The following is a 16,485-nucleotide window of genomic DNA, read 5'->3' as shown; positions in this document are numbered from 1 at the left end:
TACTGTGTATGTGAGTAAGGTTGAGGGGTCAGGTGAGGGAGTACACTGTCAAATTGGGTCCATTATCTACTCATCTGAAACAGCTGTGTGTACCCGCTAATTCCAAAATGACCAGTGTAAATGGCCACTAATACAAGGCCTTCATTAAACCTTCGACAAACTCCTTTTGTCTGTAAACAGTGGTGAAGTGAGAAAAAACCCTTCACTCTCACATGCTTATTAACACTGGCCAAGAGTCCTCTTATTTTTCACATCTCTGATTTCCAATTCTCACATCATCTGTCTCTAATTCATATGGAATCATATGTGTGTGTGTGTGTGTGTGTGTGTGTGTGTCAGTACAGACAGAGTTCACAGTGTCTGCAAATGTAATGATCATGACAGGAGGGTGACTGGGTTTATACAGCCTTTGACTTAATTCAGACTGTCTGATCTCAGCATGTTGAATGCTGCCTATGGCCAACAGCTGTCATCAAGCCTAACAATTCTATACAGAATAACAATTTATCATTTTCACATGTACAATATTTTGTTGAATTATGTTGTATATATTTTAATTCTGCTCTATATAGATTTGGTAAGCCTTTATTTTACAGTAGATAAACGACAAGGTAGCCTATTGAAGATGGCAATTGCACAATAATAATAACCTATGAATTAGTTTGTTTATTTCTATGGGATGAAGAAGCACTACTAGGCGTAATTTGGTACCGTACCAGGCAGACGGCAGCTACCAATGGCACATAGACACACACACACACACACACACACACACACACACACACACACACACACACACACACACACACACACACACACACACACACACAAGTAGGTCATAATTTACAGAGTGGGTGAGAGACTCTGAGATGAGTTGTAACACGTAGTCAACGTACGTAGCTCACTTTCCTCTGGACCCATACTCCTTCTGTTTTAACAGAAGAGAGCTTGTGCTCACTGAATATTCATAAAGCGTCACTGAGTGGGCGTGGATTAAAATAACCAAGTCTTTATACATGAGAAGCTCTGAAAGTGTGCTCAAGCGACACAGAACAAACTCATCGAATATACAGAAAAGGACAAGATCAATTACTTTAATACAGTAAGTAGCCTACCATTGCACGTGATTGTCCTGCTTTCTCTCACATTGTTGTGACATGAAAAGTGCTTAGGCCTATTTGTTACAATTTACAACTGCACGCATAAAAGGTGATTGTAAAACGCGTTTCTTCTCTCCCCAGTGAAATTCAGACCACATAATCCAACCGAAATGGAGACCATGCACGAAATCATCCCTTTCGCCAAGGAGATGCTGGCGCAAAAGCCTAGCCGCCGTATGCTGAAGGTGTACCTTGTGGGCACCGTGGTGGCCTTCTTGGGCATGGTTCTGGGCCTGGTGGAAACCGTCTGCCAGTCCTTCTCCTCCGGAGAGCCGCTTGACGCAGAGCTCGTTCAGTTGATGGTTCGGGAGCAGAGGGCACTCGAGACGGAGGAGAGAAGGAGACAGGAGGAGGTGGCAACAGTTTCGGCCGCAGAGCAGATCACCATACCCAGGAAGCTACAGCAGGTCACGGGAGCGCATAGAAGCGCAGGTGCAGCCAACCGACTGCACGCCTCGTAAAAATCGTCACCGGGCCAGCGCCAAAACACTGCTAGCCTACACAATTATTAAGGAACTGTACAGTCCTTGCCACGCCAAATACGGTGCGCTACATACGCACTCGAAAAAGCTTCACAGGAGGAATCGCACTGGGCACAGACGTCAATTCAACGTCTATTCCACGACATGGAAACAACGTTGATTCAACCAGTGTGTGCCCAGTGGGATGATTGGCAACCTCAAACAGTCAACAGAAAAACGAGTTGACTGTCTGTTGAGCTGCGCTTTGCTGCGCTGCTTTGGGTAGCCTAAATTGACGCGTCAGTTGGAAGCTCCGAGCTGAAATTTGAGTCCCGGGTCGAAATAGCAGGAGAAAGAGCAGCTGTCCGACTCTCACTATCAGATGATGAGAGATAGGGCGTTGACTGCACAGCCGCGGCCCTGCTCTCTCATTCTCCACTCCATCCATGGTGCCAAATGTGTTACATTTAGATTTGTTTTGTGTGCTATGTCAATGCTGTAAATATATTAGATGTTTTTCCTACTCAATAAATTCATATTTTTATTTACAATGTCTATAGATTGTATTTTCTGAGAGAGATATACTGGATATATTATTTATAAGCACCCAAATATAAACACATTCACGACCAGCATTGTAAAACCAAAATGAGTAGGCCAATCATAGGTTTAGTAGCCGACAGTGGTTACCTTTCTTGCATCATGTCAAGATCCACTAGAGGGCGCCTTCATACTGGGTAAGCAAAGGGGCCCGAATGTAGCCTATAATAAAGATTCAAATTGGGATTCTTCCTTCCTGCTACCTCTACCCCTTGAGCAATCATTGAACTAGACGTGATTGGATAAGTGAAAGAAATGTAACAATCCTATTTATTTTTTTAATCCAGCCTTTGTCACATCTGTAAGAAGCTGCTTCAAGAGAGTAGTAGTGAATGAAGGATGCATTCCCAAAGGGGTCTTACAGGTGTAGCTATAGAAGGGGAACAGGCAAGGAGGGAGTTGAATCAGCGACCCCTGCACTTGCAGAGTAAGTCTCTACCTATTGTACAGATGTAGGATCTTAATTTGATCACCCTGTTGCAATGCAGGAAATGTAAAACTTGTAGTGTGTGTTTAAAAAGGCTTCTGAAATGTGTAATTTCCACTTAGAAATTTCAGACTTGTTTTTCCCTTTCCAAAATTATATCAACCCTTACAAAAATGTGCATTAATTATAATCCACATTTCCTGTTGCTTCAGGATTATTTTTCTGCTGTAGCACGTAAACTGGCTCAAATTAAGATCTTACATCTGTACCATAAAGGCACAGAAGCCTTGGCAGAGGACAGTGTGCAGGAAAGGCTACACATTGAGGCTATGGGTAACCTTTGATTTGTCTTTGTGAGTAAGACGGTAACTTCTGGTGTTGTGGGGTTTCTATTAAGACTTGAATGAGCTAAACATGTGCAACATGCCATCCAGTTAAAATCTAGAAATCCAGGATTCAATGGATTTCATTCCATTTGCCGCATGAGACAGAAAACAATTTTTGTGAAGCAACTAAATCTCACAATATCTGTATACTATGTCTGCCGGCCATCATCCTGGTTGGTTCTACACATTAGTCTTGGATGAGGTCACCCCTGCCTTCCCCTTACAGTGTAAAGCGCATTGAGACCTTGTGTAAAGTGCTTTATAAATGCAAATCATTTATGATTTCCATTGTGTGCAGACAATCTGAAAAGTCTAGTCTCCCCTGCAACAGGAAGATACAGTATTATGCCATTGGGTTCAGTGTGTTTACCTTTTCCCATTAAAACCAGAGACCATTTATGCCTGACCTAGTTTAATAGGGTCACAGCGCTGTGGAAGTGAATCATAGATGACACTTCCTCTGGCTTGGACGACTGAGATACTGAACAAACAATGTGACACCTTTAGCTCAAAGATAATCACATGAACGTGATTGGGACCAAAAACCAGACCGAGCTGAACAGAGAGAAATATGTGTTCCACCTATGTAAATGTCTCTAATAATAATAATGTTTGGCTATCACTAGGACAGACATGACACATTAATAGCTGGAGGTGCCCTGAATCGGGAGAGGTATTGTAGAATTGTCCCTGAGCTGCAAAACAGGCTTGTCTTACTCAGAACTAAAAAGCCTGATGCAGCTGGGATTAATGTGGGACCAAGAACTATGATTTTTCTAGACTCTGAGTCCCTAGCACAAATTGGCTTGGGAACACTCAAAGAATTAATTATCATTTTGAAAAAAACATCTAATCGAGAAGTCATGTTTCACCAAGAGAACAATAAACACAGAATCAAAGTCAGGGTGTAGAGTATAGAGGTAGGGATTAAACATCATTCAAACAACAGAGGGTTCTCTTTGTAGAAGGAGAGGGATTTGCTCTGAAAGGTTGCCAGTAGTAACAGAGGCAACAGACACAGTTTGAAGCTTGTGAGACTTTGCCAAGCTCTTCCCATTGTCAACAAGGCTCTCAGAGGATGAACAACCAACCAGGCAACAATTACATCCTGCTCCAGATGAATACCCTACCTATACTCATTTTATAACAGAAATAGAGAGGGAGAAAGGAGGAGAGATAAAGTGACCAGTCAAAGTTAATGCATTGTCTTATTGTGTCGTATTCTGCCAAATATCAAAGTATTTGTACATTTTATATAAAAATACTATTTGTCTACAGTATATAATGTGACAATGTCGAATCCATCTTCATTGTTCTAAGTTTAATATTGTCAAACATATATTTACTTACACTAAGTGTACAAAACATTAAGAACACTCCTTTGCCTTCAGAACAGCCTCAATTCTTTGGGGCTGGACTCTACAAGGTGTCGAATGCGTTCCACAGGGATGCTGGCCCATGTTGATTCCAATGCTTCCCACAGTTGTGTCAAGTTAACTGGATGTCCTTTGGTGGTGGATCATTCTTGATACACAAGTGAAACTGTTGAGCATGAAAACCCCAGCAGTATTGCAGTTCTTGACACAAACCGGTGCACCTGGCACCTATTACCTTAACCTGTCCAACGGCACTTAAATATTTTGTCTTGCCCATTCACACGCTGAATGGCACACACACAATCCATGTCCCAAGGCTTAAACATCCTTCTTTAACCTGTCTACTTCCCTTCATCTACACAGATGGAAGTGGATTTAACAAGTGACTGTCACACCCTGATCTGTTTCACCTGTTCTTGTGATTGTCTCCACCCCCTCCAGGTGTCGCTTATTTTCCCCAGTGTATTTATCCCTGTGTTTCCTGTTCCTCTGTGCCAGTTTGTCTTGTATGTTTTGAAGTCAATCAGTGGTTTTCCTGTTCGCCTGCTTTTTGCACTCTCATTTTTCTAGTCCTCCCGGTTTTGACCCTTGCCTGTTTCTGGACTTTGTACCCGCATGCCTGACCACGAGCCTGTCTGCCACTCTGTACCTTCTGGACTCTGATCTGGTGTTGACCTTTCTGCCTGTCCATGACCATTCTCTTGCCTACCCCATTGGATTAATAAACATTGTAAGACTCTAACCATCTGCCACCTGTGTCTGCATTTGGGTCTCGCCTTGATAAGTGACATCAATAAGGGAGCATGGCCTTCACCTGGATTCACCTGGTCAGTCTGTGTCATGGAAAGAGCAGGTGTCCTTAATGTTTTGTACACAGTCTCTATCATGCAGCGGTGATTACATGAACAATTTCCTAGTTGTCTGTGGAAATATCATGAGAAATAAAGTATAAACTTAAAAGTGTGAAAAATAGATGACATTTCAGACAAACATATGACTGACTATAAGCAAACACACTTTGCTTTTGAATATGGAGGTTGTCAATAATACAAAGGTAGTGGTAGAAATCACTAGCATTCTGAATACATAGAAATATCTATGGGAAAGAATATATTTACACAGTAGTTCTAGGGACACAAATCATTTTGGCTGTGTGACACAAACCCCTATGTCCTCTTGTTTGTGGTGTTGAGAACATGTGTTTATGGTATATCTGAAAGTTAGGGAGACGCCCTAGTGGATAGAATTGTACTAATGCACCTGTTGTTCATTGTCATCTCTTTCAGCTTAGTTCATGACCTCGTGAATAAAGTGTCAGGCATATCCGTGTATCTTAAGTCTCTAAGAAAGAGAGAGGGAGAGCGAGAGAGAGTTTGAGAGGTTGGCGGGACCATAGCTTCAATTGTCACTTGGCAACTCAGAAGAGAAAAACTCAGCATTTAGTCAAGCATGTGTCATCCTTAAGAAGCCTCGAGAGCACCTCTCCAAATCCCTCAAAAGACAAAGGTGGGGGCACTGTGTAATCTAGTTACACAACAAGCACAGCGGGAAACCCAAGAAAGGTTATGTGTCTCCTCAATCTAGCAAGGATGAGTTTACATGGCAGACATGAGTGTGACATACAGCATGTATGGTTGCCTGCAGCAAAACAATGTATTTTTCAGCAGATGGAGCGAGTCCCTGCTGAGTAACGGGCTTACACGTGTGGGAAGATAACATTTCAATGGGAGCAGGTTGAGGGGAGTGAAAAGTTGAGGGGAGTGGAATTTCTCATGCTTTTGTAACTAGGAGTCTTATGCCAACCTTGATAGAATTGAATAGGTGAACCAGGGTTATGCTACATTCAGAAAATAACCTCCTACGTTGGTCGACTAGCCCATTTAAATACAAAATAGTCGGAAGAAGCAACCTGGACTCTGTAAAACCTGTAAATTAAAGTCCAGGACACTCAAATGAGTGTGATACGTTACGTTTGGTATTCATTTGTGGTTGTCCATCATCCATTTCGTGTGATATGTTAGAAATTACAACTTGTATGATATTTTACCAATTACAACTTGTATGATATGTTACGTATTGCAATTCATACAATATGTTACAAATTTTAAATACGTATGATATGTTAAGAATTACAAGTTGTTTTGGCTAACGCTAACTAGGTGGCTAACGTTAGCTGGGTTAGGGGTTACGGTTAAGGTTAGGAATTAGTTTAAAGGGTTAAGGTTAGGGGAAGGGTTAGCTAACATACTAAGTAGTTGCAATGTAACTAAAAAGGAGACAGAAGTTGAAAAGTGGCTAATTAGCTAAAATGCTAAAGTTGTCCATGATGAGATTTGAACACGCAATCTTTGGGTTGCTGACGTTTACGTTATACGCTTACCCATCCACCCGACAAACCATCGTACTTATGTTACGTTTGGTATGGTTACATAAGACAGAAGATTACTTAAGGCAAAAACAAATCACACTAATTTGAGTGTAGCGGATTTAGCGGCAGTCATTTATTTTTTAAAGCAACGACAAAAAAAGATCATACAGTGAGTGAAACATTCAAAAGGGAAGCCTCACCCCATTTTAAGAACTGTCCAAATGTGGGTAGAAGGTAATGACACTGTCTGATTTCCACTGAAAATGCAAATGTACGCCCTGCAGTACCCCTACTTCCATGACATTCTTGTAAACTAGCAAAAAGATGAGTCTCATCTCAGTCCATCAGTCCAGAACATGAAATCTGGGTCATCATGTCCATGAGTCCATCTGTCTCACTGTTAGCCATCATGGTGGTTACCCTACATAGCGATAACAGTCCTACGCTATATAGCAACCCCCTACACAGCGACAGTAGTGGCGCTAGCCGTGGCTGTGGTGAGGGTGGCCAAGGTGGCATCGTTGGTTGTGACCTGTCCTTGTGGTGAAACCTTAGCCAGTCGGTGCTCCTTGTTCTGGGCACAGCTTCGAGCACAGAGCTTGCAGGAGGCGCAGGCTGAGTTACAGCAGGGTAGGAAGCGGCAGACAATGATCCTCCAGAGGAACCAGCCTGGAGACCAGCAGCACCAACACAGCAGGACCAAACCAGCTATCACACCCAGGGTGATGAAGAGCGCCAGCAGGGACAGGTAGGGTGGAGAGTCTGGGGGAGCGTGGAGGGGTGAGAGGAGAGTACAGTTAGCAATGGGGTCTGCGTGCAATTTTTGGCCAATCTCCAACCTTCCATTCTTAAGCAAAATTCTGGAGAAATGTGTTTTCAAACAGCAAAATTATTTTTTAAGTGCCAACTGTATTTTAGAAAAAATCTAATCTGGTTTTCGGGCCCACTACAGCACAGAGACAGCCTTAGTTAAAGTGGTAAATTATCTAAGAGCCAACACAGATGCCAAACAGCTCTCTGTACTCTTAGATTTAAGTGCTGCATTCGACACTGTTGACCATGATGTCCTTCTGGACAAACTGCAGAGGTGGGTTGGCCTCTCTGGTCCAGTTCTAAATTGGTTTAGGACCTATTTATCTGGTCAAGAGTTTTTCTGTCACCCTTGGTGAACATACTGTAACTCAGAGAAAGGGGGGTGGGGTGCAGCGATCTAAGGCACTGCATTGCAGTGCTGAGGCGCCATTACAGCCTTGGGTTCGATCCCAGGCTGTGTCACAGCCAGCCGTGACCGGGAGCCCCATGAGGCGGCGCACAATGGGCTCAGCGTCGTCCGGGTTAGGGGAGGATTTGGCCGGGGGGATTTCTTTGGCTCATGCTCTAGCGACTCCTTGTGGTGGGCCGGCGCCTGTAAGCTGACATTGGTCGTCAGTTGGACGGCTTGATGGGTCATGTTTCGGAAGACACATGACTCTCAACCATTGCCTCTCCCGAGTCCGTTGGGGAAATGCAATGAGACAAGATCGTAACTACCAATTGGATAACACAAAAAAGGGGGTAAAAAAAATATTGCATTGATTTTCACTGCTACACAATTAATTTCAAGATTCTTCTATTGGTTTTTAAATCAATCCACAATTGTGCACCCCAATACACATCAAACATGCTTTTAAGTTATGTACCCAGTCGGTCCCTCAGGTTCTCTGGCACTGGCCTTTTAACTATCCTAAAGCCTAGGACCAAGAGACATGGAGAGGCAGCCTTTAGTTATTATACCTGCAGCCTTTGGAATAGAGAACCTGAGGGGGGGCTGAATCTGTGGACATATTTAAAAGAGATCTTGAAACACATCCTTTTAGCTTTGCTTTTCTTCACGGTGCTTTTTAGTTGTTCAGTTTGTGTCATTCTTTTGATTTGTATCTTTGTATAGTGTATCTTTGTATAGTAAATATTTCAGCTTTAATTTTTATTGTTTTTATTCGTTGCTTCCTGTAAAGCACATTGTGTTGCATTCCATGTCTGAAATGTGCTGTATTAATAAAGCTTGATTTTATTTTATTTGAATAGTAAAAACATCAGAATGCTTTGTTGCCAAATCACAGAAAATACTTTTCCTTGTATTCAATGATGATCCAATCATCCCTTAATTTAGGCAGAAAAAAATACCATTCACACACATGTCCTGTTATCACGACTGGCAAATTCCACAGACATTTTTCTTCCCTTAGCCAGTTGAATTGGAATGAATAAAATAATGATTGTGGTCTTGGCTGGATATCTGGTGGTTTGCCACTGAGAAGCCATCACACTTTATTGGTTTACAACCGTTAAGGTTGAAATATAGACCTATTGGCAGCCCAATTAGATTTATGCCCCCTATCATAGATATGCTTTGCATTTGAATTAGGTTCCCAAATAGAGTTTACAGACACATACTGTACAATACCCCTACACTGATTTATGCTCCCAAAAAGTATCTTACCCAGCAGTTAAGAAATAAGGGATCTTTTAGAAAAGCCACTGTGAGATATACTACAAGTAAAACACTGAGTTTTGGTTGAGATTGTTATTCTATGAACCTTTACTTAACCAGGTAAATCTTTGGGAACGAACCTAATGTAGCAGGCGAAGAAAGACACCTGAACAGAGTCCCCACTTCTGTTTTTCAGGGGAAACGGAAGTTAGGTTGAAAAATCTGTATCCCTGAAAACCAGAAACATGCGCTTTCTTCCAATGCCGCTAAGGGTGTTGGGAACTGATCCTTCTATAAAAACAACCTCCTAGTTGGTCAAGAGGAAAACAATAACCTGCATCACCTGTAACAGTTGTCACTCACCTGTCACTGAGTCGTGATTGGGTACGCCGCCCGGAGTGCCACAGTTCCTATAGGTGGACATGGGAAAAGTTGGTGGGTTTAAGACAGGAGGGGTTGGGGTCACTGCTGGGGGAGTGGCTTGGGCTGGAGCCAGCTGACCTGCTGAGGAGAGGACACAAGTGTTATTTACCTTCCCTTTAGTAAGTAAGGTGACTGAGAACACATTCCAATTTACAGTAACAATATGGAAAAGAGTTGTACAGGATATAAGAGCAGTAGAATAATACAATTGGGCGGCCTAGGGTGGTCTAGCAATCTAAGCTGCTGCCTCTGGCGCACATATACCGCTGCAGCATGGGTTCGAACCCGGTTACTGCTATTTCAGCACACTCTCCTCTATCTTTCCTCTCTACTTCTGCCCTAACCAATAAACCAAAATATAGTGTATAGACTGTGGAATAGTGTAACATTAGTGAGACTGAGTCTGAAAAGTGTTTGGGGGCCACATAGAACACCTTTAAAGGCTTGTTGAACAGGTGTCTTACCTAAGTGACCTTTGCACCCTGAGGGCAGGTGATCCTCCAGATCGCTCCCGTCCCCACAGTTATCAATGTCCTTGTCGTCACACACCAGACTCATGGGGATACACTTCCCATTCCGACACGGGAAATAAGGTTCGCCGCTGCACGCGGATTGGTTGAAACCTGAAAACGGATAGAGCAAGGTGGTACATTTGATTGGTTACAAACTGCACAAACTTCAGCTTATGAGTTGGCTACGATTGTAATGAGTTAGATTTCAACACCGACGTCAGACGACTATAAAACTACAACTAATGAATATGTGGCAAACATCCATGTGTCATGTCTCACCCAGTCTGAAGGAGGTAAAGTCCCCCACAAAGTCCACTCTTGGCTGGGTACCGCGGGTTACCAGACGCAGGGTCAGGTGATTCCCTGTGGACAGCACCGGACGGGGTGGGCTCTTCCCACACAGCGGTGGCCCAATTGGAGGCGAGTTCTTGTCCCGCCCATCATAGAACTGAATGTATGACCCCGCATGACACGGGTCCCTTGGCTCTACCACTGGATTCGAAGGCTCCAATCGGAGGTCCCGGGGGGACTCAGGGAAGAGGGGGGATGGACTTTGGGGTGCTAAACGAAGCAGGCTGTAGACCAGGAAGAAGCGGAAGTGGAACTGTACCTTTACAGGAAGAGAAGGAAGGGGGGCATGTTTAGGTGACGGACATTGCAAGGAAGATAATGTGTAAAATATTGGGATTATCCCTCAATGACCCCTTGCCACTAACACTTAGATCTGAAAGGACTTGATAGGTGTGGGAGGTCAAGGTGGAAATATTATCATATTACATATACTTTTCCAATCCTCTAAGATCTATGGCTAGGAGTTGATTTGGGATATTGGGCATACATGTGTAGGGAGCACAAAAAGGGAGGTGGGGGCTGGGTGTGGTTAGTGGTGGGCACCTTGTCCTTGGAGGAGGCAGCCTGCATAGTGAAGTGGCAGTCTGTTCCCATGGTGACAAAGTAGTACTTCTTGGACTCCTGGTGTGAGTTGACAATCATCCCGTTGCCCCGGATGTTCTGGCCACAGAAGTCCACCACATTGACTGGAGGACAACAAACAGATGTAGAAGTAACATGAAGGAACAAAATACTTGTTTGTGAGGATGTGATGTGTAAACAATTTACTTTCTCTGGTTCTCCACAGTGCCATTGACTCACTGACCTTTATCAAAGTATGAGATTAATAATAAAAACTAAGATAAAATAAAACACAACTGAGTGGGCTACAGCTGATTGTTGCAGGTGATTAGGTGGAACAAATAGCCAGAACCGGACCTGAACTGCTGCATCAGACATCCACTCTGGGCAGTGAGCCATATAATGGGAAGATTTACAACCCCTTCATGGTTTTATTAGCTCTGTTTCCCCAGGCAACCCCTGGATCCTTCTGCTGACCTCCTGGAATGTTCCGAGGAAGGAGACTGAGGAGCTCTATTGGCGGGAAACAACCCGTCCCACAATACCCCCCAGGTAAACACGATGCCCACAAGAGAAGCACTGTCCAAAACATGGACAACAGCAGAACAGTGAGTCCCCAATAAAGGATTTTACAGTTTAAAAATAAACAGCTCTGGTACTACTGTAGTCCAGTGGGGAAAAGACAAGTAAGAAGGCATGGGGTAACTCCTGATGACACAGTCCCATGCACGCTCACACACAGTAGTGAGAAATAGCTCTGAAAACGGCTGCTGCCCCAACGGTACATCCATGTGTAATCCTAATGTCCATGACTGAAAGCTAACATGGATTTACTTGAGCTTTGAATGAAGCTGGACCTAAAGGATTATATGGAATTTATCTTAAATAATTTGGTGAAGAGTTAGGGACAATATTAAAGTAACTGAATCAATGACTGAAATTCAAATTCTGCATTTGTGAAGGTATAACCACAGAATTAAATATAACTATCGTTATAACTGGTAAAGTTCTGTTATTCCCCCCAAAAATCAGGTCCATAGAGAATGAGCTGAAATTGCATGGCTAAAGACAATTATTTTTATAATGATTATTTTCTGTTCACTCAATAAATCAATAATAAAATAATGTTTATTTCCCAATTATCCGGTTTTGATGATGATAAAAGCATAGAAAAATGTCAAAAGTCTGTAGACTATTTCTGTGGAATACAACATAAGTGAACAAAATATTTTAGGATGGTTGTCAAAAAAGCCAGAAATATTCCATGAATTAAAGTGTAATTAGAGATAATTCAAACCCATGTGTAAACTGTTATTTCACAAATTAAGAATAGTCACAAATGACCGTTCAGCTGCGGCCCTAACCCCTGGCGCCATGGGCATCCCCTATATGCATTATTCTCTTATCCATCGGTATGCGCCTGTTTCAATGGCAATTTCTTTTAGAAAGCAGAGTTCAAATCAACAGGTATTTGGTAAAGAATATAATATATATGCTTCATTACAGTGAGGCAAAAAAGACACACTGTATTCAGTGACAAAAGCCCAGTGGCGCAATGAGAAAGCCAGGATCAACAAATAGGCACAATTATGCGCACCAGGCAGTGCGTCACCGTAATGGCAACAAGTGGCTGAAATGGCGACGGAATACATCTAACAATTGAGCTTCCATCTCCTTACCCGTCTCGATGGCATTGGTCTTGAGTGTCATTATGCTGAGCAGAACAAACCCTTTTGACAGGCTCTGAAGTTTATTCCCCTTGTTGACCATCTTGGTAGCCTACTCCCAAGCGCAAAGGATGTTGTTCCACTGTGATGCGCACTTTCCGTGTCACTCAGGCCTGCTTATCTAAAGCCGCAAAACTGTGTTGCATGTGTGTCTGATTCGGTTTAAAATGATGTTCTTCACAGAAAGCAACCATATTGCAAAATGCACTTTGTGGAGATTAGGTTATCGGTGTGCCAAGAGAAGCGCGGTCTTCATTTGAGGGATATACAAGGGACATTCGCTTTTAATGTTTCTGACGCCTTTGGAAGTAGTACTCTTTATCATACTGGCTTTTGTTCCTTTTAAGCCCCCTTCTTTGTCAAATCCATCTACATGTCCTTTGATTTCCATGACAACGGCCCCAAAGCGATGTTTCCAAAGGACGAGCGGTGAGGTCTCTGACTAGATGCATCCCAGAGAGGTCTAGTAGCCTATCCTCACTGAACTGTAGCCTCCCATTGGGCAAAAACTGTTTGAATCAACGTTGTTTCCACATCATTTCAACCAAAAAATAAATGTGATGATGTTGAATCAACGTGGAGAACTCATTGGATGTGCAAAAAGTAATCAATGGAAAGGCATTTCCTATTTTTCACCCTACTTTTAACCTAAATCCAATGACATGGTGACATTTTTGGTTGATTTCACACTGAATTCACGTTAGTTGACCAATCAACCAAATGTAAATCAAAAGTAGATGTTGAACTGACATCTGTGCCCAGTGCACTATCACTACTTTTAGCCTACAACTGCTGCATGCTTTTGCAATTGCTGAAACAGTGGAGCCGGGCCGGATTAAGAAATCATAGGCCCCGGGCTTGACTAAACGAGGGATAAAAATTGTATGATGTGGTGTGGGGTGCATGTTCCTGGCATGGTTTAGGTCCACTTGTAGAAGCTATGCCAAGGCACATTGAAGCTGTACTGGCAGCTCATGGTGGCCCAACACCCTTTTAAGACACTTTATGTTGGTGTTTCCTTTATTTTGGCAGATACACTACATGACCAAAAGTATGTGGACAACTGCTCGTCGAACATCTCATTCCAAAATCATGGGCATTAATATGGATTGGTCCCCCTTTTGCTGCAATTAACAGCCTCCTCTCTTCTGAGAAGGCTTTCCACTAGATATTGGAACTTGCTTCCATTAGGTCGGGAACTGATGTTGGGCGATTAGGCCTGGCTCGCAGTCACCGTTCCAATTCATCCCAAAGGAGTTCGATGGGGTTGAGTTCAGGGCTCTGTGCAGGCCAGTTCTTCCACACCGATCTCAACAAACCATTTCTGTATGGACCTCGCTCTGTGCATGGGGGCATTGTCATGCCTAAACAGGAAAGGGCCTTCCCCAAACTGTTGCCACAAAGTTGGAAGCACAGAATCATCTAGAATGTAATTGTATGCGTTACGATTTCCCTTCACTGGAACTAAGGGGCCTAGCCCAAACCATAAAAACAGCCCCAGACCATTATTCCTCCTCCACCAAACTTTACAGTTGGCAGTATGCATTCGGGCTGGTAGCATTCTCCTGGCATCTGCCAAAACCAGATTTGTCGGCCGGACTGCCAGATGGAGAAGTGTGACTCATCACTCCAGAGAACTAGTTTCCACTGCTCCAGAGTCCAAAAGCGACGAGCTTTATACCACTCCAGCCGACGCTTGGCATTGTGCATGGTGATCTTAGACTTGTGTGTGGCTGCTTGGCCATGGAAACCGATTTCATGAAGTTTCCGACAAACAGTTATTGTGCTGATGTTGCTTCCAGAAGCAGTTTGGAACTCAGTAGTGAGTGTTGAAACCGAGGACAGACAATTTTTTATGCGCCACGCGCTTCAGCACTCATCGGTCCAGTTCTGTGAGATTGTGTGGCCTACCACTTCGTGGCTGAGCCATTGTTGCTCCTAGACGTTTCCACTTCAAAATAACAGCACTTACAGTTGACTGGGGCAGCTCTAGCAGGGCAGAAATTTTACGAACTGAATTGTTGGAAAGGTGGCATCCTATGACAGTGCCACCTTGAAAGTCACTGAGTTCTTCAGTAAGGCCATTCTACTGCCAATGTTTGTTTTTTGAGATTGAATGGCTGTGTTGTCGATTTAATACACCACATACTTTTGTATATATAGTGTACTTGTATGTGCTTGTGATACAACTTAATCCACTGTTTTTTTAATAAACTATTGATCCTCTTGGCTAAATGATGCTCTCTTGTGTATTTTGGACATAGAGAATTAAAAATAAAAAAATAAACGTATTTAAAATTTTTGGCCTCTTGGGCCCAGCCCCTGAATCACACAATTGACCATTCACATTTATTTATTATGAAGCTAATTTAAAATCATATATTAATCAGTTAACCACGTGGGCCCACTACCTCCTCTCCTTCCCCCATTTGATGATTAGCAGAGCAGCAGCAGGCTGTCTACACTCATTGAGAGCAGGCTCCTGAGACCTCCTGTGGTTGGAGGTTGTTTTTTTTGTTGCTTCCTCTTGGGCCTGGGCACAGGGGCTTCAGCCCCAGTAAACCTATTAAGGATCTAACCCTTTTTTTTTTCCTAAAATGACCTACCCAAATCTAACTGCCTGTAGCTCAAGCCCTGAAGCAAGCATTTGCATATTCTTAATACCATTTGAAAGGAAACACTGAAGTTTGTGGAAATGTGAAATGAATGTAGGAGAATATAACACATTAGATCTGGTAAAAGATAATACAAACAAAAAAACATGGTTTTCATTTTTTATTTTTCATCTTTGAAATGCAAGAGAAAGGCCATAATATAATATTGCAGTTTAGGCGTAATTTAGATTTTGGCCACTAGATGACAGCGGTGTGTGTGCAAAGTTTCAGATTGATCAAGTGAAGCATTGCAATACTGTAATAAGTCTGCCCAAATGTGCCAAATTGGTCAATTGATACATTTTGAAGTACATAACTATAGAGAACATACACACATGATATGGTAATACAAAATGTAAGTTTACACACTTCCAGGAATGTCATACATGATGGCTCATTAGCTTATACACTAACTTTCACACATCTAGATGGCCGGGTGTGGATCCAGAGACAGCAGGGCTTCAAACTGTAGAACCCAGTTCCTACATTTGAATATAAAAAAAATATCTGATCAAACAAAACTATGCTACATTTTATCTCTGGGAACCTCAGGATGACAAATCAGAGCAAGATTACTGAATGTATGTACATTATTTACCTTCAGAGGTGAATGTATCAAACCAGTTGCCGTGATAAACCGCCAGTTGCCGCCAAAAGACTCGGAACTAGATGGGACACATCTTTTAACGCCACTTTGATATAAAGTGATTATCTTAGCATGTTAGGAGAGCATTTTCGCTAACCCTAGCCCGTCATTGTAAATAAGAATAAGAATGGGTTCTTAACTGACTTGCCTAGTTAAGGTTACACACAACCATTTTGCTAACCTGCTAGGTTAATTATCCTAACCTGCTGCGTAAGATATCCCAACCCTCTACGAAAATGTCACTTCGATATTGAAGTGGCGTGAAAAGAGTTTCCCGTTACTAGATACAGACGGGATGAAAAAAACATACTGGATGGAGGGTTCTGCCGATCATAGACGAATGCGTCCAATAATCGAGAAGAA

At 42.7% G+C, this 16,485-nt stretch overlaps 2 protein-coding genes across 3 annotated transcripts; one reads left to right on the top strand and one right to left on the bottom strand.

The window, feature by feature from the left end:
• The first annotated feature begins 1,000 nt into the window (after nt 1–1,000).
• On the top strand, nt 1,001–2,172 carry LOC115150274 (G0/G1 switch protein 2). The gene is made up of 2 exons (XM_029693387.1): nt 1,001–1,102; nt 1,242–2,172. Coding segments are annotated over exons 1-2 (381 nt in total). The 5' UTR covers nt 1,001–1,101; the 3' UTR covers nt 1,622–2,172.
• A 4,709-nt stretch (nt 2,173–6,881) lies between these two features.
• Nucleotides 6,882–13,341, bottom strand: LOC115149856 (low-density lipoprotein receptor class A domain-containing protein 2-like). Of its 2 annotated transcripts, none has more exons than XM_029692665.1 (6): nt 12,775–13,341; nt 11,078–11,220; nt 10,463–10,793; nt 10,136–10,294; nt 9,612–9,752; nt 6,882–7,540 (listed from the first exon to the last, which is right to left on the bottom strand). In XM_029692665.1, the coding sequence occupies exons 1-6, from the start codon at nt 12,863–12,865 to the stop codon at nt 7,239–7,241; spliced, it is 1,167 nt and encodes a 388-aa protein (XP_029548525.1). In that variant the 5' UTR covers nt 12,866–13,341; the 3' UTR covers nt 6,882–7,238. The 2 variants fall into 2 exon arrangements, with proteins under 2 accessions (XP_029548525.1, XP_029548526.1); XM_029692666.1 differs by having other exon boundaries at nt 9,612–9,749.
• Nucleotides 13,342–16,485: the final 3,144 nt, after the last annotated feature.

The sequence above is a fragment of the Salmo trutta genome, chromosome 16 (assembly GCF_901001165.1).
Source record: "Salmo trutta chromosome 16, fSalTru1.1, whole genome shotgun sequence".
Classification (NCBI taxonomy): domain Eukaryota; kingdom Metazoa; phylum Chordata; class Actinopteri; order Salmoniformes; family Salmonidae; genus Salmo; species Salmo trutta.
The sequence above is the reverse complement of the archived record's forward strand: the minus strand, read 5'-3'. Positions and strand labels throughout refer to the sequence as shown.

What these genes read in the sequence shown, in the direction of transcription:
- LOC115149856 (XM_029692665.1), bottom strand. Translation starts at nt 12,865, where the DNA reads ATGGTCAACAAGGGGAATAAACTTCAGAGCCTGTCAAAAGGGTTTGTT. An exon ending in AGGGTGCAAAGGTCACTTAG is followed by an intron (nt 9,753 to 10,135) that starts GTAAGACACCTG and finishes TCCTCTCCTCAG; the next exon opens with CAGGTCAGCTGGCTCCAGCC. An exon ending in CAATCACGACTCAGTGACAG is followed by an intron (nt 7,541 to 9,611) that starts GTGAGTGACAAC and finishes ACGCTCCCCCAG; the next exon opens with ACTCTCCACCCTACCTGTCC.